General features: G+C 46.9%; 1 protein-coding gene across 5 annotated transcripts in view; it reads left to right on the top strand.

The window, feature by feature from the left end:
- The window catches only part of TBC1D8 (TBC1 domain family member 8), a 136,668-nt gene that overhangs the window by 94,359 nt on the left and 19,899 nt on the right, over positions 1-22,410 (top strand). For all 5 annotated transcript variants that reach the window (XM_012477649.3, XM_012477648.3, XM_064371354.1 and 2 more), the window contains 8 exons: positions 519-759; positions 10,185-10,392; positions 11,908-12,102; positions 12,888-13,064; positions 14,264-14,414; positions 16,890-17,104; positions 18,038-18,155; positions 21,252-21,537. In XM_012477649.3, coding sequence (XP_012333072.1) covers positions 519-759; positions 10,185-10,392; positions 11,908-12,102; positions 12,888-13,064; positions 14,264-14,414; positions 16,890-17,104; positions 18,038-18,155; positions 21,252-21,537 — 1,591 coding nt within the window. The remainder of the gene's footprint in view (positions 1-518; positions 760-10,184; positions 10,393-11,907; positions 12,103-12,887; positions 13,065-14,263; positions 14,415-16,889; positions 17,105-18,037; positions 18,156-21,251; positions 21,538-22,410) is intronic.

Raw genomic sequence — 22,410 nt, 5'->3', positions numbered from 1 at the left:
ACCAATGATAGACTGGATAAAGATAATGTGGTACATATACACCATGGAATACTGTGCCCCCATAAAAAAGAATGAGATCATGTCCTTTGCAGGAACATGGATGGAGCTGGAGGCCATTATGCTTAGCAAACTAGGAACAGAAAACCAAATACTGCATGTTCTCACTTATAAGTGGGAGCTAAATGATGACAATCCATGGACACATAGAGGGGAAGAAGTGACACAGGCACTTACTTGAGGAGGGAGGGTGGGAGGAGGGAGGAGGGAGAAGATCAGAGAAAATAACTGATGGTTGCCAGGCTTAAAACCTGGGTGATGAAATAATCTGTACAGCATACCCCCGTGACGTGAGTTTACCTATATTACAAACCTACACATGTACCCCTGAACTTAAAAGATTTTTTTAAAAGGCATTTGCACATTGACCTAAGGAGAGCTTTGGATATTTGCTTGCTGACACACTCAAGTTTGGCTCAAATTTTGTGGTATAATAGATATTTTACCCTTTTCTCTTACAGTTAAACTTGTAGTTCCGTGGGTTGATATCCAGAAATTAGAAAGAACGTCCAATGTCTTTCTGACGGATACCATCCGAATCACCACACAGAATAAGGAGCGTGACTTCTCCATGTTCCTGAACCTGGATGAGGTGTTTAAGGTCATGGAGCAGCTGGCCGACGTGACGCTGCGAAGGCTGCTGGATAATGAGGTCTTTGACCTCGACCCTGACCTGCAGGAGCCGAGCCAGATCACCAAGAGGTGAGAGTGTCTGTTCTAGAGTGTCTGCAGCCCGCACAGGGGACCCACGAGCTATGCCCAGCCCTCATGTGCACATGCTTTTGTTAGCCTTGGTTATGTTAGATTTAAATTTCTCTGTGGCATAATCCAGATTTTCTTGTGTTGTTAATCTCAACAGAGATATGACAGAAGTGATGATCCTTCATTTCAGTTACTCAGTGGACTTTGATTTCTGGATTTAGTTTACCTCTTTTTCAGATATTATTTCAAAATTGATGTTCATAAAGAATACTTTTAGAAAATGTAGTATGGGTAGCTACCTAATAGAAATCTGTGGAATGCTGTGCTTTGCTAGTGAACATTAGACATTTTGTCTTTTCATAGGAAATTACTTTGTAGAAAAAGTTTTCAGGACAGCTGGACCTATTTTTGGTACCACTTTGTCATCAGAAATATGCCTCACTGATGGTGTAGCCAGTACACTATGCGGTTTGTTTGCCACAAATCGATACTAATCCTACAGACTTGTGAGGTAGTTGTTTGAATTATTTGTTGCTTTAAGGAAGTTCAACTTTATTATCCAAAGTTTTTATTTTTAATTTTTTAAGAACCACTAGTTACTTTTTATTATCTTGGTGCAAAAGTAATTAAAAGTAAAATTATCCTAGGATCCAGCAATTCCACTTCTAGGTATGTATGCTAAAGAACTGAAAGCAGGGGCTTGGAGCTATTTATATGCCCACATCACAGCAGCATTATTCACTATCCCAAAAAGGTGGAAGCAGCCTGACTGTCTAGCAAGAAATGAAGCCATCACTAAAATGTGAGCTGCACAGTGGAATATTACTCAGCCTTGAAAAGGAAGGAAATCCTGACACATGCTACCACATGGAAGAACCATGAGCACATTATGTTGAGTGAAATAAGTTGCAAAAAGACAAATACTGACATTCAAACGTGATTTTTCTGAGCTTTAACCTTCTGTACTCGGGCTGGATGATATGCCACTAAGCTAAAGCTCTAAATTTAGTGTTCAGCAATAATATAAATCCATGCACTGTCCTCTGTGTTTTCTCAATGTGTGGGAGCAAGAGTGTCTCTTCATTCATGGCCTGTGAGCGGCGGCATGCTGAGGGTTTGATGTGCTCAGAAAGAATTCAAAGGCCCTTCCTGCTGTGTGCATTTGTTGAAGCAGATCATGTGTAGTCACAGGTTAGGTAAAATCAAACACAAATGCTCTTGATGTTTTTGGTTAAGATTCCAAGGAATTTCACATGGTTTTGTGTCACCTCTGATAATTTGACAGTTTGTTTGAGAGATGGGGGGGGTGCTCGTTGCCCCCTGTGAAAGGGCACACTTGGGGCAGTGTCCTTTGGGGTTTGGACTCTGCCCCTCTCGGCCCCAGGCTTCCCATCATGGTCTCTCTGGCTCCATCTTAGGAGCATCTGTTTTAAAAGTAAGACAGCCCAGTCCAGCGGGTACCATTCTCTCCTGTATTTCTTCAAATGCCTCTACAGCAGTTGGTATCTGAGTCTTTTTAGTGCAGCTTACAAAGTTATCTGTTAAAAATGGAAAAGTCACAGTTGCAGAAAGACCTGAAGCAACAAGCCTGGGTTGCATGAGTTGCTGGAGGACTCATAGGAGGACCAGTTAAAACTTCTGCCCCTCTCACTGTGTGCACGGGGCGCATGGGCGTGTGAGTGCAACCGTGTAGTTGCGGGAATCGGAGGCCTGCTAGCAGCTGTTCTGGCCAGCCCCACAGCACTGGGATTTCAGGTGATTCCTCACAAATCTACTGATAGCCTGGCACAGCTCCACTTCCAGATGTGGTGTTTTGGTTTTGGGTAGAAGGGAGGAAAGAATACATTGAAGGTCCGTAGCACCAAAACTTGTGGTTAAGAGAATTGGTTTTGGAGAAAAGCCATCAGTTGGCAGCCTTCATTTACATTCCAGAATTCTGGGAGATTCTACAAGACACTCCCCTTCTGTCTTCTACTCCGGGAACTATCAGAAAGAAGAGGAGAGAGGAAAGGCTAAAAAGGGCCCGGCGTTGGCCAGGGCTGAGTTGCCAGGGTGCCTGCAGGTGCGTGGGGCTGGCCCTGCGGTGGGGCTGGCCATGTGGTGGGGCTGCAGGCTTCTGGGCCAAGCAGTTGACTGCAGGTTCAGCACCTTTCTTGAAAAGTGAAAGGCACGTACCTTGCATCCCAATTCCCGGCCAGCTCTCATTTATAGTGTTTGTCATGGAGATGTGGGCCTGTGGGTATAAACAGGTAATGACTCAGTCTACTTGAAGCCCTGCCAGGAGAGCCCAGATTTGAAAGCTGAGGAAAACAGTCTCTGCAGCCTCACTCCCTGGCTCTCTTTGGTTGGTCTCATTTCACTTCCCTTCCCAGATAACGGCTGCAGAAAGGTGCCCTTGGGGTCACAAGCTGGGTGAGCCTCAGATTGCCAATTAGTCACGATTGCCATGTGTGGCCACTCCAGCAGGACTTATGGCCACAGTGTGGAGCTGCTTGTAGCTCCCCTGGGAGCAGGGAGGGTTGGGGTGCATTGTTGCCCCAGTTGATTGGGCTGGTTGGAGTTGCCAGACGTGGGAGTCACCTGGCTCAGCCCTCACAGGGCGCAGGGGAGGCCCTGGGCCAGGGAGCCCCATATCATAGCCACAGAATCCAGGAGGGCAGAGCGACTGAGGAGCTGCTCACAGAGGGAACAGAGGGAGGGAAGCAGAAAGGGGAAAAGGTGATAGATCCTGAAATCTAAAAACAGAAAAGATCTATCCCAAAGTTGGGAATGATGGGGTAAAAAAAAGTGTATACGGCTATTTTTTGTGGGGGTGTGGGTGGTCGGAGAGTGATGGGCTTCATTAAATCTGATTACAAACTGTTTTGACTGGCTGAAGATGCTGGAGGAGAACTGAATTAAAGCAATGTGGTAAATGGAAACTCCGTTTCGCACAAGGTGGGCTCTTTCTACCGGTTTATAAAGATGAATAGCGGCTGCCCAGAGGCAGGTGTCCTCAGCAGGGAACCCTGGTCCCACGTGGCCTTGCTGGTTCTGAACTGCCCTGTCTGGCTGGCTTTTCAGACCCTCTTTGGCCTTCCCCTTTCCCCTCCTCCTGCCTACTCACCCCCTTTTCCTGTTCTTCTCCCTTGGCTCCCACTAGGACCACTTCTGTATAATTTATTTGACTTTTCATCCCTCTGATTCTAGCTTGAGCCCTCCTCTGCCTCAGAGTCCTCTTGGCCCACTTAAGACATCTCCCAGGGGCTCCTGCAGCCTGACAGCCCCCACCTTACAAGAGAAGACCCACGTCTCACCCTCCACAACCCCAGCCCCCAAGCTGCTCGGTGATTGTCAGCAGGTTGGCTTAGGTGGTTGTTCTCTCTCTAGGACAGGATGGGTGGAAGAGGATGGAGGGAGGATCCTTTTTCTGAGGATCAGAGAGCCTTACAGATGCCCTGTGTTGTCAAGGTCCTGGTCTCTTAGGGGCTTAGTGCAGACGGATTTCCAAAGGAATAAGGGGCCCTTCGTGCTGACTGCCTGTGCTGGTGCCTGACCGCCAGGTGAGCCTAGTGGCCGGGGGCTGCCCTGTGTCTCAGCAGCCGCTTTGCAGCTTCATCCACATTTCCTTAGGACTCCTGTGGGGTCACAGAGGAAAGGTATTCTGAGTAAATACACATTTAAGAAAGGAGATATTTTATGCACAGACTTGGGCTTTCAGGAAAAGCACATGGATTTGGCCTTGTTTCTAGATTCAAGAAATTCTTGAATCTTGAAACCTTGATATTTCCCCGATTTGATTTAATTAATTAATTAGAGGCGGAATGTTGTTCTGTTGCCTTGGCTAGAGTGCAGTAGCATATTCTCGGCTCACTGTAGCCTCCACATCGCAGGTTCAAGCGATTCTTCTGACTCAGTCTCCTGTGTAGCTGGGATTATAGGCATGTACCACCACGCCCAGCTAATTTTTGTATTTTTAGTAGAGATGAGTTTTTGCCATATTGGCCAGGCTGGTCTCAAACTCCTGGTCTGAAGTGATCCTCTTGCCTCAGCCGCCCAAAGTGTTGGCATTACAGGCTGGAGCCACCTCTTGGCCGTGGGTCTCTCGGTGGGCGCATCACTTAGAGCCACTGGAAATCGTTGTGTGCTCCTTTATGAGGCAAACTCACCGCAGAGGACTGAGTTTGCCCTCCCTTATCCAAGAGGGCAGGAGCCATGACTCCAGGCTTTCTGTCTAGTGTACAGATGGGAAGTCCCTGCATGCTGAGCATGGGAGTGCCAAGCTGCCCCGGCCTATCGCACAGCCTGAGTTTGGAGAAGCTTTAAGCCTGGAAGCAGCATTAAGCCTGCTGACACGTAGTAGGCTGTCGTATGTGTGCTGAATGACCAGAGGGAGCAAGAGCTGGCATGTAGCTCAGACAAGGTTCTTCCTAAAGCATTCTAGAGGGTCAATGGGAAGAGAGAGAGAAATGGAAACCTGTTTTGATACATCTTTATCAAAAGTAGGAGAGACAAATATAATTCTGGATTGGCGGAGAAATAAAAGAACTACATACCTTCTTGGGTCCTCTTAGGGGTTAAGCTGAGTTTTTTAAAATAATGTATACCTAGTCTAGAATCTGCTGCATAGTTGTACACTATTGCACATACTAATTTCAGCTTCAACAAAAAATCTGAAGTTTGTTGTTCCAGAGTTGGGTTGACCCACATTTATTCTCTACTTAGTTACAGCCTCATCAGTGGCATGTGTTAAGATAAGGTGGTTGGGCTGGGCATGGTGACTCACGCCTATAATCCCAGCACTTTGTAAACCCGACGGGGGCTGATCATTTGAGGCCAGGAGTTGGAGACCAGCCTGACCAAATGGCAAAACCCCATCTCTACTAAAAATATAAAAATTAGCTGGGCATGGTGGTGGGCGCCTGTAATTCCAGCTACTCAGGAGGCTGAGACAGGAGAATCCTTTGAACCCAGGAGGCAGAGGTTGCAGTGAGCCAAGATTGCACGACAGCACTCCAGCCTGGGCAACAGAGTGCAACTGTGTCTCAAAAAAAAAGAAAAGAAAGGTGGCACCTTCCCCTGCTAGTCTTAGTTGTAGCTCTCTCTTAGAGTGATTGCTTTAGCCTGTGTGTGCAGGCACTGGATGGTAGGTGTAGGTGGAGTAGCTGGGATAGTCTCCATCCTCATAGAAGTGCTTCTGCAGTGAACTACAGCCTTGTGTGACCACCTTGTGAATGTCAGGTCATGACCAATGTCTATTCTTCCCTACGGAGGAAAAATGAAGGCACTTAGGAAGTACTGGAAAGTCTGAGAAGCAGGCTGTGACTAATGGTTTTGTTTTTGATGCTGTTCAGAAAAAGGAGTTGATATATTTAGAATCAAAACCAACAACTGCTTTGAAACAGACCTAAAGGATAGGATGGTCTTATTCTGAACTTCATAAAGAGCTGGTTTCTCATCTTTTCAAAGTCACTATATCTTCATCTCAGTTATACTGGAAATTTAAATATCTTGTAGATAATACATATTTAATGGTGAAATTGGAAAACAACTTTCTAATACGAAGGAAGGAAACTAACTCAGATCTTAGGAAAGTCCCCTGTGCTGCTTACTCTTTTGTAACTTGAGGTTTCTGGTCTCTGGCTACCCAAATGTGCAAAACACAGACGTCCACAGAGAAAGCGAGGACAGCCCTGAAAGGGGAATGGAGACTGTGTGCAGCATACCCAGGCTGCTCTGAAGCCACAGAGAAGAGAAGCTGATTGAACTGAGACAGCAGGTGCACTGGGTGGAACAAAATGGTTTAGCTGCCTCAGATACCGGAACACCTTATTCTTTTTTCTTTTTTTCTTGAGATGGAGTTTCACTCTTGTCACCCAGGCTGGAGTGCAATGGCGCAATCTTGGCTTACTGCAACCTCTGCCTCCTGGGTTCAAGTGATGCTCCTGCGTCAGCCTCCCGAGTAGCTGGGCTTACAGGCACATGCCACCATGCCCAGATAATTTTTGTATTTTTAGTAGAGACGGGGTTTTTCCATGTTGGCCAGGCTGGTCTTGAACTCCTGACCTCAGGTAATCTGCCCACCTCAGCCTCCCAAAGTTCTGGGATTACAGGTGTGAGCCACTGTGCCCAGCCTGGAACACCTTATTCTTAATTGGAGGGATTCGGGGAAAAATAAATATAAATATAAGTCCTCCCACCTTTCTGGTGGCTCAGTGCAAGCTTCTGTGATTTGAATACTCACCATGTATTCAGTTTGACTTCAGCCATGACTTAAGGGGAAAGAGATGCCGAGCTAGGAAAGAAGGCTGACAGGTGAACTCACTGGCGACTAGAACCATGTCTATAAGATAAGTGCAGGGAGTAAGGGTTGATTTTACTTTCATCAAAGCCAGCATGGCCAGTATGCTCCGAGGACAAGGATGGAAGTTTTCCAATTTAAATGCATTGGACATAGTCAACTTGGGGAACTTGGGGTCCTCTTGAGGGGCCTTGCTTTCCATTCTTGCTGTGCATGAACTGGTAGAGTGTTTATGGTGCTTTTCCTGTGTCCTGCCAGCTCCTCTCTGGAGGAAGCTCATTCATCCATGGAAATAGTAGTCCATGTTGTATCAGGTATTTAAGGAACTGCAGCTTTGGCCCCCAGGAACTGGACCCATTGTGATCTATAGAACTTGTATAATTTCTCTGTGTGTCCAGAGGACTTTCTGGGCATGTGTGTGTCTTCTCTTTTTGAGGGATTGATGGTAAATTCTATAGATTGTGCCATCTCTGTATGATGGCTCCTGCTTGTAAGTCAATTGTATGATGGTGGACATGAGACCTAGAAGGGGTTGCAGAAAAGGTGTGTGTCTGGGAGTCCAGCCTGGCATGGTTGAGGTGAGGTCATATCTCAGGGGCCTCACAACCAAATCATATCTGAAAAGCTCAGTTGAGCTGTGTGCAGTTGATTCCAGAGTTGAGAGTTTACTATCTTGCATTTATGGCATTTATGTAACATTTTAAAAGCTGTACTTTTCTCTAAAGAAAATAGCTAACTTTTTTTTTTAAAGCTAGTATGTAGTCATGTAAAAAATGTAAGCAAAATAAAATTGGGAAGTGGAAGTCCCACTTATGCAAAGACAATCACTATTAACACTTAAGATAAAGTCCTTGTACACATCCCTGTCTGGATATTTTAAGGAATTGAACTGAGGCAGCAGGTGCATTGGGTAGAACAAAATGGTTTAGTTGCCTTGGATACCGGAACATACTGTAGGAATCGTACTGTAGGTACTATGCCTAATCTAATTTCTCTTTTAGCATATTGTGGGCATCATTTTAGATTCACAGGGATACCTTGAAGCAGAAAATTCAGACATTGTTTCCATTTTGTAGCAATCAAAATGAGATACAGAGAGTCTCATTCAGGGTTACAGAGTACGTAAGAAAGCCAAGAATTCATGTTGCTGACTTTGAGCAAGTGTTAATTTCATCCTTAGTTTATAAAGAACTTCTTATTTAAAATGCCAGAGAAAAATCTTTCCCTCTGTATGTTGGAATTTCACCCCTACTAGAATTTTGGAGTATGACATAAATTGAACAATATTTTCAAACATTGTGATTTGGCTGCTTTCTTTAATGGTTTTAGAGCCAAAAATCAGGATATGTGGGGTTGCCTGGGGGTTAGGATCCTTCTTTCCTCCTTATCAACATTCTCTCTTGTCAGTACTGATGTGATGTGTGAGCCACCGCACCCGACCTGGATTCTTAAAAAAAATTTTTTTTAAAAGATAATAATAACTAATGTTTATTGATTACTTACTGTGTGTCAGATACACATCTAAACTTTTTTTTTTTTTTTTTGAGACAGGATCTCACTCTGTCGCCCAGGCTACAGAGCAGTGGTGCGATCTCGGCTCACTACAGCCTCTACCTCCTGGGCTCAAGTGATCCTTTCATCTCAGCCTCTGGAGTAGCTTGAACTATAGGTGCAAACCACCACACCCAGCTAATGTTTGTGGGGTTTTTTTTTTTTTTTTTTTTTTTTGGTAGAGACAGGGTTTTACCATGTTGTCCAGCCTGTCTCAAACTCCTAAGCTCAAGCAATCTGCCTCCCTCGGCCTCCCAAAGTGCTGAGATTACAGGCATGCGCTACCATGCCGAGCCACATTAAATTTTTAAAATTTTTTTTGAGATTTAATTTACATACGATGTAATTATTATATGCCCTTTAGAAGTGTACCATTCAGTGGTTTTTACCATATTCACACAGTTGTGCAACCATCACCACAATCAATTTTAGAACATTTCATCACCCCAAAAAGAAACCCTGTACCCATGAGCAGTTACTTCCCATTTCTCTCTTCCCCCAAACCCTGAGCAATCACTAATCTATTTTCTGTTTCTAGAGATTTGCTTATTCTGGATAATTCATATAAATGGAATCAGGCAGTATGTTGTCTTTTTGTGTCTGGTTTATTTCACTCAGTATTATGTTTTCAAGGTTCATCGCTATTGTAGCACACATCAATACTTCATTCCTTTTTTCTTGCTGAACAGTATTTGATTGTTTGGATATACTACCTTTTGTTTATCCATTTGTGAGTCAATGGATATTTGGCTTATTTCTACCTTTTGGTTATAAATAATGCAGCTAAGAACATTCGTGTACCAGACATACATTTTCAATTCTCTTGGGTATATCTACATAGGAGTGGAATTTCTTGGTCAAGTGTTAAGTCTACGTTTAGCCTTTTGTGGAGCTTCCAGACTGTTTTCCAACATGACCGCACTGTGTTAATTCCCTCCAGCAGTGCAGTAGGGTTCCAATTTCCTCACATCCTCCTCACTACTTGTTATCAAACTTTTTGAAACTTGGCTTCTTAAGCAATTGTTTTTCTGGTAATTCTCAGTGTTACCCAAACCAGGAAGGAATGCTTATTTAGCCTGTGAGTTTATTAAATCACTTCTGTGCAGAGGCAGCACGTCTGTCCTGTGTCTTTGTTCTGAAGGTTGGCCTGCAGTTAGAATGTGGCCCAGGTGCACCAGCACAGGACGTACATGGTACCTTTTGTACTCACTTAAATACAGATTGTGTCAGTGGCTTTAAAAGTATTTTCTTGGCTGGGCGCAGTGGCTCACGCCTGTAATCCCAGCACTTTGGAAGACCGAGGCAGGTGGATCACCTGAGTTTGGGAGTTTGAGACCAGCGTAGGCAACATAGCAAAACCCCATCTCTACTATAAAAAATTAGCAGGGCATGGTGGTGCACATCTGTAATCCCAGCTACTTGGGAGACTGAGGCAGGACAATTGCTTGTACCTGGGAGGCGGAGGTTGCAGTGAGCTGAGATCGTGCCACTGCACTCCAGCCTGGGTGACAGAGCAAGACTCCATCTTTCCTTTGTAATCTTGGGTGTCCATTAACCTTTCCTGCCTTCTTCTTCTTTCCTCATCCTTCCCCAGGGACCTGGAAGCCAGAGCACAGAATGAGTTCTTCCGGGCTTTCTTCAGGTTGCCCAGGAAGGAGAAGCTGCATGCAGTCATGGACTGCTCACTCTGGACGCCATTCAGTCGCTGTCACACCGCGGGGCGGATGTTCACCTCTGACAGCTACATCTGCTTTGCCAGCAGAGAAGATGGCTGCTGTAAGGTCATCCTGCCACTCAGAGAGGTAGACCAGCCCTACTGTGTGCTTCCCCAAGCAGCCTTTTGTTGTTTGAAACCAAGGTTGCTGGCTGTGAGATGGAGTGGGGGAGGGGAAGTTCAGATGGGACAGCTTTGCCGTCTAAAGATGGATGACTACAAGGCTGGGCTTCTTGAGGGAGGCATGGCCTGAATTGGACCATTACCCATTTGGCCATTGCTTTTTCTGCTGTTGCTCTGGCATCCTGAAATTTGCCAACAAGTGATTGTTGAAAACGGGGGACTCTAATCTCCACATTATTGATAAAGCTGTTATTAAAAAGTACATGCCTAGCAATTAAAGATTTTTCCAGCAGCTCTTAGGAATGAATCCTCCCATTTCACTCACCAAAAAAAGGAAAAGCAAAAGAAGCAACCTACCAAAAGCATCACCTTTAAAAAATAAATGGTAAATTGCTTGGCTTTTATACTCTCCTAGAACTTTAGTTGAAATTTTAAAATGCTTCCTTTGACAGGGATCAGGTCCCTTCTTCCTGTAAAATTCTGCAATTCTCTTCTTGGAAATGGGGCTCAGATTTCTTCCAGATCTGAGCAGCTCAGTCCTTTGGCTTCAGGGCAGCAGCTCTGGTGAGATGGTACGCACAACTCTGTTTACACATCAAGACCTCCAGAGTCTTTCTTCTGGTAACAAATGCACTGAATGTTCTTCTTTGGAAAAACCCAAAAATCTTATTTTTTTTTCTTTTTTTTTTAGAGAGGAGAGTCTCACTGTGTTGCACAGGCTGATCTTGAACTCCTGGGCTCAATCAGTTCTCTCACCTTGGCCTCTCACAATGCTGGGATAAACATGTGGTCTCCTGCCTCCCTGTTATTATTTTGTAGTAGATATCTTCATTTTACAAATATTTTTACTTACTAGTGGAGCAAGAAATCTAGGAGCTAACTTACTTGCCTAAAAATTTTTTTTGGCTATGTGTACCTAACCGGAAATGATCATTGTAGTCATTGTATGATTCAGTGGTATTAAGTACATTCACATTGTTGTGCAGCCATCAGCACCGTCCATCTCCAGAACTTTTTCATCACTGCCAACGGAAACACTGTCCCCATGAAACAACTCCCCTCCTCCCCCTCCCCCAGCCCCCAGCGACTGTCCTTCTACTGCCCATCTCTCTGAATTTCACTCCTCCAAGTACCTCATATACCTCAATATTTGTGACTGACCTTGTTCACTTAGCATAATGCTCTCGGGGCTCGTCCCTGCTGTAGCCTCTCTCCAAATCCCCCTCCTCTTCAATGCTGGGTCATACTCTGTTGTATGGATAGACCACACTTTGTTACCCAGTCATCCCTTGATGCAGCCTTGCACAGCCTCCCCTCGTGGCGGTGGAGAGCAGTGCCACCATGCACACTTTCTCGCCTTTGCATCATGCCGTTTCTGCAGTAATTGTGCTTTGCACTCTGTTTCGGGACATTCTGCATTTGTAATACAATGCCTGCCTTCCTCCCTCCCTACTGTCCCTGCATGTCACCTCTTGCACAGGTGGTGAGCATTGAGAAGATGGAGGACACGAGCCTGCTGCCGCACCCCATCATTGTCAGCATCAGAAGCAAGGTGGCCTTCCAGTTCATCGAGCTCCGGGACCGAGACAGCCTGGTGGAGGCGCTGCTCATGAGGCTGAAGCAGGTCCATGCTAACCACCCTGTGCACTACAATACCTCTGCAGATGATGACATGGTACGGTCCTTCCAGACCCTGATGATCCCCTTCTTCACGTATTGGGCTGTGGTCTCCAAAGGGGAGTGCACAGGAGGAGACTCATGTGGGGATGAGAAGAATGTGAGGCCTGTGTGTGGTCTGCTGTCATTTCTGATGTGCTGGGTGTCCTGAGAGGGCGTGACACAGAGTAGAGGGGGTGGGGAGCCAACCGCCCCACAGCTTGGAGAGGGTGGCAGGAACACCCCTCACAAGTGAGAAGGGTTGCTATCTCTGCTCCTGAGGGTTGAGGATGGCCTTATTGGAGGCACGTGTAACCTGCTGAAAGAGGAGCTTCATGGGCCCTGAGGTTGGGCAGCTGTGGAGGTGGCCCCACAGTGGCTACTGCCTGCTCTCCTTTCTTCACATCTCTTCTCATTCTCAACCTCTTTTCACCCAAAGTAGTGACGGGGAGAAAAGGAGGTGTAGCCTCTATCTACCCCAGGGCTCTTTTCTCAGGATGGCCATCCTCCCGTCCAGAAGCTAAGGGGCCTGGGGGTGCCCATGAGGAACTGTGTGTGGCCCCGGGCTCTTGGGGCCGGGACAGCCTTCCCCGGAGCAGGCAGAGGGACTGTGTCTTCCTAGGAACCCTGTCAGGTCAGGTGTCAGTCTGTCTTCCCCCTGAGTCATTGAAGTCTGCTATGCCCATGCATCTAAAGGCAAAACAAAGACTGTCCCCTTCACTAAAGCCATGACTCACTCTCTCTCTCTTTCTCTCTCTCTGTCTGTCTCTGTCTTGCTGTCTCTCTATCTCTCTTGCTGTGCAGGCTTCACCCGTGTTTCATTCAACAAGCATGTGCAGTGACCACAGGTTTGGGGATCTTGACATGGTATCTTCTCAAAATAGCGAGGAGAGTGAAAAAGAGAAGAGCCCGTTGCTGCACCCCGACGCCCTCTTCACCGCCTTCCAGCAGTCAGGCAGCCAGAGCCCTGACTCCCGAATGGTGGGTGATGCCTGGTGCCCAGGCTGGACCGCAGAACTGCGCCATGGGCATGAGCATAGGGGGTTGCCCAGCTGTCTGACCCACCATGGAACATGGCATCTGGCCTTGGGAAGCTAGTGCTCCTCTTCCCTCTTGTTCTCATGGGTGAAAAGTGAGAGGCGTCCACTGAGGGGGGTCAGAGGACTGAGGGGCTGCTCTCCCACCTGCCCTTCGGTGGCCCTCTAGCACCTCTCGGTTGTGGGGCCTGGAGAGCTGGCCGCGCTGTCCCCTGGGAGTCTCTAGGCACAGAATGGGTCCCTGTCCTTCCAGCCAGTGCTGTCTGTGTGCCCCTCATTACAGCTTTCATTTTTTTTGTCTTCTGGGAGAAGGGGTCATCAGTCTTCTAGTTTTACTAAACTGGAAATATTTTTGCTATATTTACTTACAGATTTCCTCTTTGTAGGGAGAACTTGAGGGACATGTCACGTATAGTCTGGTAAAGATACTGGAAGCTGTCTTTGAAATGGGGCCATGGCAGGCAGGGTGCTGCGCTGGACCATGAGCACCAGGCAGTGGCTGTGAACCTATTACCCCAAGCTTATTGTTGGTTGCTTAATGGCTCCTGTAAAATCTATTGTTGGTTTTATTTATTCAAAACTGAGCCTTCTCATAGGCTTTACACTTGGATCCTTCATTACTTTTTGTTGATGAAACATGAGAATGTTAAATATATATATATAATGTAATTTTTTTCAGGTTTCAGTTTTCCCTCTGGCTATCAGGAAGCTCAGGGGAAATTGTCCCCTTTGCCCTCTGAGCTGACCAGTGTTTTTTCGGCAGATACAACATCCTGAGAAAGTTTCCCCCAGTGTCCCCCTTGCCCAACCCACCCTCCCATCTGATTTGGGCTACTTTAATACTTGGATTTACAAATCCTTATTACCAGCCTTGCTAAGGAAACTGCATTTTGTTTGTATAAATGCACCCACTGGTCTCTGAGCTCCTGCAGGGCTGTACTCTGTGTTATTCATCTTTGTATCCTCTGTGTCCCCTGGTACAGGTTCAGAAATATTTGCGGCTTGAATACAGGTGTCCTTGCCTGTTGCTGTTGGCCCCTCAGTGAGCGGAGGCAGTACTTCCCCCATCACCAGTGGTGCATTGGCGGGCAGGGGGTGGTGAGGATGGACTTCTTTGTACATTAAGAATATTCTCATTTCCAGTCCAGAGAACAGATAAAAATAAGCCTGTGGAATGACCACTTCGTGGAATATGGCAGAACCGTGTGTATGTTTCGCACAGAGAAGATTCGGAAGCTTGTAGCCATGGGCATCCCTGAGTCTTTGCGTGGGAGACTCTGGCTTCTCTTCTCAGGTAAGCACTCTTGGTATCTCTTAGCTAATTGTTCTTTTTGTCACAGACACAGGAACGACCCGGACCTGAACAGCGCATGTGTTTATGTACAGATGAAATGGTTCTGTCTTTGGGTCATTCCTGTGAATTCCCAGCCAAGGACTTAGACCCCTTGTTGTGTCAGCTGTGGGACTAGGTCAGGTTGCCGCGGTGTCCAACTGGGTAAATGTGAGGTCTGAGTACAGTGACGACCATTCCTTTACAAATGCCTTCACAAGTCTCTATATAGTGCTGAGGATTCTATTCAGAACCCTATGGAAGTGAAGTATCTATAATGTATGAACTCTGAAACAGATGAAACCAAAAGTCCTCATCCATTGTCAGTTGGCTGGGCTGTTGAAACACATCCCTCAGAGTGTAGCTGCCATGGGTCCCTCCTCCAGTGAAGACATGAGGCAGGCACCAGAGGCAAAAGTGCAGATTTCCCTTCTGTTCCATTTCTTCTTTTCTGCTGGACCCATTCAGGGAGGGTCTCGCTTGGCCTCAAAGCCATGGGGCCTCTCCCTGCACCTATTGGGGAATGCCTGGAAACCCGCATCAGGACATTTAATGATGGATAGGCTGAACCTGGGACCAAACTTCCCCAGGGACATGCTGGGTAGACATTTGTCTGTCCCTCCATATCAACTGTGAGGGAGTTACCCCTTGGGGCAAAGGAGCTGGGGCCCAAGGGCAGGAAGGGAAGGCCCTGCCATTGGAGAGTGTGCTTTTGCTGCTTCTCCAGGTGCCATGGGAGGCCAGGTGAGAGGGTCTCTTCCCCAGATGACCCTGTGGCTCTTGTCAGCAGGGAGGCGCCTGGAAGCTGGGCTGGGTAACTGTTCCCGCCTCCCTCACTCTTCCTGGGACTGGAAGCATCCCTTGTCCTACTTCACCATCAACCTCTTGCTGGTTCCTTATCTACCCCCAACTTTGTCCCTCACTTTCCTCTTCCATGTTTCCCTTCATCCCCTGACCTGCCCGAGACACCCAGACACAGCCCTCATGCTTCACTGCACTGGGCGTGGTCACTGGTCACTGATGCTGCCCTCACCACTGCACACCTCTTCTCCCTCCTGCCTCCTGGCTTCTGCAGCTGCCTTCCAGAGGCGCAGCATCGAAATGTCTCCTTTTAAAAATGAAAAACATCTTCTGCATTTTTGTATATAGAAATAGCAACACATATTCATAGTTGAAAAATAAGGGCATGGAGGAGTGAGCAAAGACAGTGACCTTCTTTAGAATCCTACCACCTAAAGATGAGGCCTGTCACTGCCCAAGTATGCGTTCCTCTAGGTCTTTTTAACATACACACACATACACACACACACACACACGTGTGTGCACACACTTTTCATAAGGGGCTCATTCATCCCTCCATCTTGCCTGCCTGCTAGAGGCCTGGGCAGTAGCTCTGGCTGTGCATGGCTGGTGTAGGAGTTTTCTGTGCTGGGTCCTTCTGCTGCAGTCTGTACATCTCAGACCTGACTTCAGAGTTTCATGTGGGTGCCATGCTGCTGGCCCCTTCACTCCATCATAGTCGCACCCTCTCGTGTGCCTCATGCATTGGTGCTCAGTGTCATTTCTTGTTGAATTAATGCATGAAATTTGTGTGTGTTTGTGTACATGCTTGCACACTCCTGCTACTAGGGAATTCAATGTGTTAAAAGCATATAAGTACATTTATTTGTATTATGAGCTTTCTCCCCTTCACTCTATAAGGTTATTCTTACAAAAGCCATGCTATTGACCGGGTGCAGTGGCTCACGCCTGTAATCCCAGCACTTTGAGAGGCTGAGGCAGGTGGATCACAAGGTCAGAGATCAAGACCATCCTGGCCAACATGGTGAAACCCTGTGTCTACTAAAAAATACAAAAATTAGCTGGGTGTGGTGGTGCATGTCTGTAGTCCCAGCTACTTGGGAGACTGAGGTGGAAGAATCACTTGAACCCGGAAGGTGGAGGTTTGTAGTGAGCTCGGATTGTGCCACTGCACTGCAGTTTGGCAACAGAGCAAGACTCCATATCAAAAAATAAAAGCCATGCTATTTCTTTTATTTCTGTTTTTTGGACTAGGCTGCATGGCAGAAATGAAGTTGTTACTCTGTTGCCCAGGCTGGAGTACAATGGCATGATCTTGGCTCACTGCAACCTCTGCCTCCAGGGTTCAAAGGATTTTTGTGCCTTAGCATCCTTACAAGGATTATAGGCACCCACCACAACACCTGGCTAGTTTTTGTATTTTTAGTAGAGATGGGATTTTACCATGTTGGCCAGGCTGGTCTCAAACTCCTGACCTCAAGTGATCTCTCTACCTCGGCCTCCCAAAGTGCTGTGATTACAGGTGTGAGCCACCGTTCCTGGCCAATATTTTGCTCCTCAGTAAGTAGTAAGACCCCACTTCATGGTGACACCATCCTAGTAATCCTTCCCCCTTGAAACATTGCTTTTAAAACTCAGATGCTGTGACGGATCTTGCTTCGCACCCTGGTTACTACGGGAATCTGGTGGAGGAGTCCCTGGGGAAGTGCTGCCTGGTAACTGAGGAGATAGAGCGAGACCTGCACCGCTCCCTGCCAGAACACCCTGCCTTCCAGAATGAAACAGGAATCGCTGCTTTGAGGAGAGTCTTGACGGCCTATGCCCACCGGAACCCCAGGATTGGATACTGCCAGGTGAAAGGGTGTGCTCTGGGGCGCAGAGACTCTTTAGCTGGTGTCTCGCGTTGACCTTTCCAGGGTTTTGGTTCCATTCCCAGTCATCCAGTCCTGAGTATTGTTGTGTGAAGGCGCCATACTTGGTCCCTTTCTGGAAAGAATGTATCAAATTAGAGTCAAAAGGACTCATCTTCATATAATCAAACAGGCTGAAAATTTGAGATTTAAAAATGGACTGAGTGCCTGAAAAGAGAAACACGCATGTGTAGTGGTTGTTGGCGGCAGGGCAGATTCAGTCTTCAACACTCCTCTTGAGCTCAGACGTAGGAGGGCATTAATAGAATTTCTAGACCTCTACAGAAGTTACAGGAATTATTTAAAATGCCAGTGCTATCTGGGGAGAAAGAAGATGATCAGGGCCAATCCTCTTCCTTTAGGACACAGGGGTGGAGGTGAGATGTCTGCTGAACTTTCCCGAGCTGAGGCTGTGGTCAGCAGGCACAGTAGGAAAATCAGTCCATTAAAGCAGCAGCCAAACCCAGCCTGAGCTGCGGTTAGTGAAGCTCCTGATATTTAAAAATTTAAGATTTCAAACTTTGTTTTCCTGTGAATAAGCAAAGTCAGTGAGCGAATTTGTGTGTGTGTGTGTGTGTGTGTGCATGTGCGTGCATGTCTGTTTGAACAAACGGAGAATAGCTGGATTTGAACCAACCCTAAGACTTGTACCACAGCTAAATTCCACATTGCTAAATGGGGACCGGAGCTGAGTGGTGGCTGATGGCTCAGCTGGGCGTGTCCTGTGAGGACCATGTTGATATCATGGTTGGTTTATGCTGGATCTCTCACCTACAAAATCTTTACTTTTGTGGGTTGTTTGGGCTTGGATGCTTGTACCGTCTCTGTGGCATCACATGGGCTGGTCAGTAACTGTCCTCCTTGACTCCCGAGCAGTCCATGAACATCCTGACCTCCGTGCTGCTGCTGTATGCCAAGGAAGAGGAAGCCTTCTGGCTGCTGGTTGCCGTGTGTGAGCGGATGCTGCCCGATTACTTCAACCACCGAGTGATCGGTAAACAGACCCCCCTTCCTTCTCCTGTGTATTTGGGGAACAGTGACAGAGCCTGGGCAGGACGTTTCTTATCAGTCCTGTTTATAAAATCCCTCAGTACCATTCAGCTAGTCTGTTTGCAAACACAGTTTGACTCCTGAATTTGCAAAACTAACTCATGAAGTTCTCTGCCCAGTTCTGACAATGTAATGGAATAAAGAAACTCAAATATGTTCCTGCTACAAAGACCGTACAGAGTTGGGATTAAAACACATGACTTCAGATGGATAGCTGAACTTACAGAAGGGAAGGAAGATCCAAGGCCCAGGAAACAAGTCAGAAATTGAAAACCAGGGTGGTTTTGCAAGGATGCCATGGCTTGGAAAGGGAAGATGGAGGTTTAGGGAGATGCCTCTTGGTAGCCCAGAGAGCTTGTTCAGACAGGAGCTCCTCGGTTCCCCTAGAGAGAGGAGGTAGGTGGGACAGAACTAGAGACCCTTGATGCCCATGTGGTCAGTTTAAGGGCAGACTTGGAAAAGCCTTTCACTTCCATAAGGACATCCTAAGAAAGGCCATTTGCTGCTGTCTGGACTCTAGGTAAACCTGTGGCCCTGCAGAACTCATGCACTGGGTACGTCTGTCTTTCATGTGGTTGAGATTTGAATGTGTGCTGTCTCTGTGGTCCAGCAACCTCCTAGTAGAGAAAACAATACAAAAATGGTTTTGGGCTGGTGATACTGTTAAGGACCCTTCTTAGTAATTCAGATAAGAGATGGAGCTGGCCTAAAATTAGGGTAGAAGCCCTGGGAACAAAACGAATTTCAGACAGAATTTAACAACTGAGTGGATGTAGAAGCAAGGTGGGGAGAAGGTGCCTTTGAAGCCAGTGTCCTAAGGACTGAAGGGTGGCCCCTAGGGATAAGGAGGGGCAGGTGGTTGGTGTGGTCAGCTGGGAAGGCCGTGATGGCTCTTTGCCTTCTGGCCCTGGGTGTGCCCTTCCCTGAGCCTTTGGTCATGCTCACTGGCTCCTTTGTGTGTGCCTGAGTGGCTAGCTGGCTTGCTTCCCTTTTTACTTTGTGTCGTGGGAAGCGGTGTAAGGAAGAGTAGCAAGGAGTAATTAGAACCTCAGCGTATTTGAGAGACATGCTGTCAAAGCCATCCTTGATGATTGTTGCTATGCGACAGCTCATATGCAACAGTGCCACGTGGACTCTCTGTGAGAGTGCATGTGCCTATGTGGACACCGCCCCAGGACAGGAGGGGACCTTTGGAACACTTGCATCACCTTAGAAAGTTCTCTTCTGCCCCTTCCCTGCCATAGGCAACACCTGGTACTGATTTCTATCACCAGGGATTAATTCGGCCTACTCCTGAACCTTGTATGAATGTAATTATGGAGGACAGGGTCTTCTGTGTCTGGTGTCTGCCATGCAGCAGAGCATCTGTGAGAGGCAGGCACATTGTTGGTGCATCGATAGAGCTTGCTTCTCTTTGTTGCTGAGTAGGATTTCACTGTGTGCTCAGAACATGGTATGCTTGTCCAGTCACCTGTTGATGTGCATTTGACTGGTTTCCAGTCTTGGGATATGATAAATAAAGTAGCAGTGAGTAGTCATGTAAGTCTCTCTGTGAATATATGCTGTCATTTTCCCTGGGTATTTACCTAGGAGAAGAATTGCAGGGTCATAGGTTAGATATATGACTTAATAAGAAACTCTCAGTGTTCCAGAGTGGATGTAACATGTTCATTTGTCTCATAACAGCAGTGAAGGAGAGTTCAGCTTGTTCCACATCCTTGCTAACACTTGGTATTGTCCGTCTTTTTAATTTTAGGCATCTAGTGGGTAAGAAGTGGTATAACTGTGGTGGTTTTAATTTGCACTTATCTGATGATTAATGATGTCGAACAGATGTCTCTTTGCTTACTGACCATTTATTTATTGACTTTTGAGTGTTCAGATTTTTAGCCTCTTTAAAAAAGCTTGATTGTTACTTTCTTACTCAGTCGCTAGAGTTCTTTCTTTTGAATACAAGACCTCTGTCAGGCATATGGATTGCAAATATTTTCTCCAAGTTTGAAGCTTGCATTTTCATTTTATTAATAGTGCCTTTTGGAGAACAGCAGTTTTAATTTTGATGAAGTCCAGTTTACAATTTTTTCTATGGTTAGTACTTTTTATGTCCTAAGAAATGTTGTATTTTTCTTAAATTTTCTTCTAAAAGTTTTACAGTACTAACTTTTATATTTAGGTTTATGGTCTATTTCAGATATATTTTTTTATATGGTTTGAGGTAGGGGCTAGCATTCCTTTTTTATTTCCCCCATGCCAGTTTCCAGCTGATCAAGCAGTATTTTGTTTTTTTTTTGAGACGGAGTTTCGCTCTTGTTACCCAGGCTGGAGTGCAATGGTGCAATCTTGGCTCACCGCAACCTCCGCCTCCTGGGTTCAGGCAATTCTCCTGCCTCAGCCTCCTGAGTAGCTGGGATTACAGGCACGCACCACCATGCCCAGCTAATTTTTTGTATTAGTAGAGATGGGGTTTCACCATGTTGACCAGGATGATCTCGATCTCTTGACCTCGTGATCCACCCGCCTCGGCCTCCCAAAGTGCTGGGATTACAGGCTTGAGCCACCGCACCCGGCCGCAGGTTTTTTTTTTTATGGCTATCTTTTTTTTTTTTGAGACGGAGTTTCGCTATTGTTATCCAGGCTGGAGTGCAATGGCGCGATCTCGGCTCACTGCAACCTCTGCCTCCTGGGTTCAGGCAATTCTCCTGCCTCAGCCTCCCGAGTAGCTGGGATTACAGGCACGCACCACCGTGCCCAGCTAATTTTTTGTATTTTTAGTAGAGACGGGGTTTCACCATGTTGACCAGGATGGTCTCGATCTCTTGACCTCGTGATCCAACCGCCTCGGCCTCCCTTTTTTATGGCTATCTTTTACGCTTTAAATTACCTTGGTCAAAATGTCAGAATCAGTGAGTTAAGCATGGGTACTTTTCTGTACTCAAATTCTGTCTCTTTGTTCTGGTTATCTCAGAGTGATTTTAATTTCAGACTGTCCTTAGAGAATGAGTCCCACCCCAGCCAGAGCCCTGTGGCCTTCTTTTTCCAGGGGCGCAAGTGGACCAATCTGTCTTCGAGGAGCTCATCAAGGGTCACCTCCCGGAGCTGGCGGAGCACATGAATGACCTCTCAGCCCTGGCGTCCGTCTCACTCTCTTGGTTCCTGACCCTGTTCCTCAGCATCATGCCTCTAGAGAGTGCGGTGAATGTGGTAGATTGCTTCTTCTACGACGGCATCAAAGCCATCTTCCAGCTGGGGCTGGCTGTGCTTGAGGCCAACGCCGAGGACCTGTGCAGCAGCAAGGATGATGGCCAGGCCTTGATGATCCTCAGCAGGTGGGCCCCACCATGCCTCTGTGGCAGGGATGGAGGAGGCAGAGGCACATGCCTAGCAGGGCCATTGCTGGGGAAGTTTTCTTTTTTTTTTTTTTGAGACAGTCTCACTCTGTCACCCAGGCTGGAGTGCAGTGGTGCAGCCTCTGCTCACTGCAACCTCTGCCTCCCAGCTTCAAGTGATTCTCCTGCCTCAGTCTTCCGAGTAGTTGGGACTACAGGAACCCACCAGCACATTTGGCTAATTTTTGTATTTTTAGTACAGACAAGGTTTTGCCATGTTGGCCAGGCTGTTTTCAAAGTGATCCACCCACGTTAGCCTCCCAAAGTGCTGGGATTACAGGCATGAGCCACTGCACCTGGCCCCGTGGAGGTTTTCTGTTCCACTCTGCTTCTTGACACTCTGTGCCTTTCCAAGTCAGTTCACCATGTGGCACTGTCCCAGGCATGGGGTGGAGGGTGCCGTTGTCCCTCACTCCTTCCATAGTGAGAGGGTCCAGGAAGAGCAGGGCCATAAATGCTTTTCTTTAAGAAGATTAAATGTCTTGCATTTAGATGGACTCACAGTGGCCTTGAACAGGGCTTAGGAGACTCTGGGCATCATGGGCGTAAGGCAGCCAGCTGGAGGCTTGCAGACATTTTCTGTGTAAGGCTGGTGAGCAGCAGTGAGGGAAAAGGTCCACTAGGGTGAGCGCTAGAGCTAGGCTTTCTAGGCGCCAAGGGCAAGCCAGATGACATTGAAAGAGGGGGTTCTCTTTCAGAGCATGATGGAAGCTTAACCTTGCATGTATGCACAGAATGTTGGGCTTACTTCACTGGAGAGTTTCAGGCCCAGAGAGCCATCCATGGAGCCTGGTCCACAAGCCAAGCTGCCCC

This window comes from Aotus nancymaae, unplaced genomic scaffold (assembly GCF_030222135.1).
Source record: "Aotus nancymaae isolate 86718 unplaced genomic scaffold, 86718_ANA_hifiasm-v0.15.2.pri h1tg000131l, whole genome shotgun sequence".
Taxonomy (NCBI): domain Eukaryota; kingdom Metazoa; phylum Chordata; class Mammalia; order Primates; family Aotidae; genus Aotus; species Aotus nancymaae.
The sequence above is the reverse complement of the archived record's forward strand: the minus strand, read 5'-3'. Positions and strand labels throughout refer to the sequence as shown.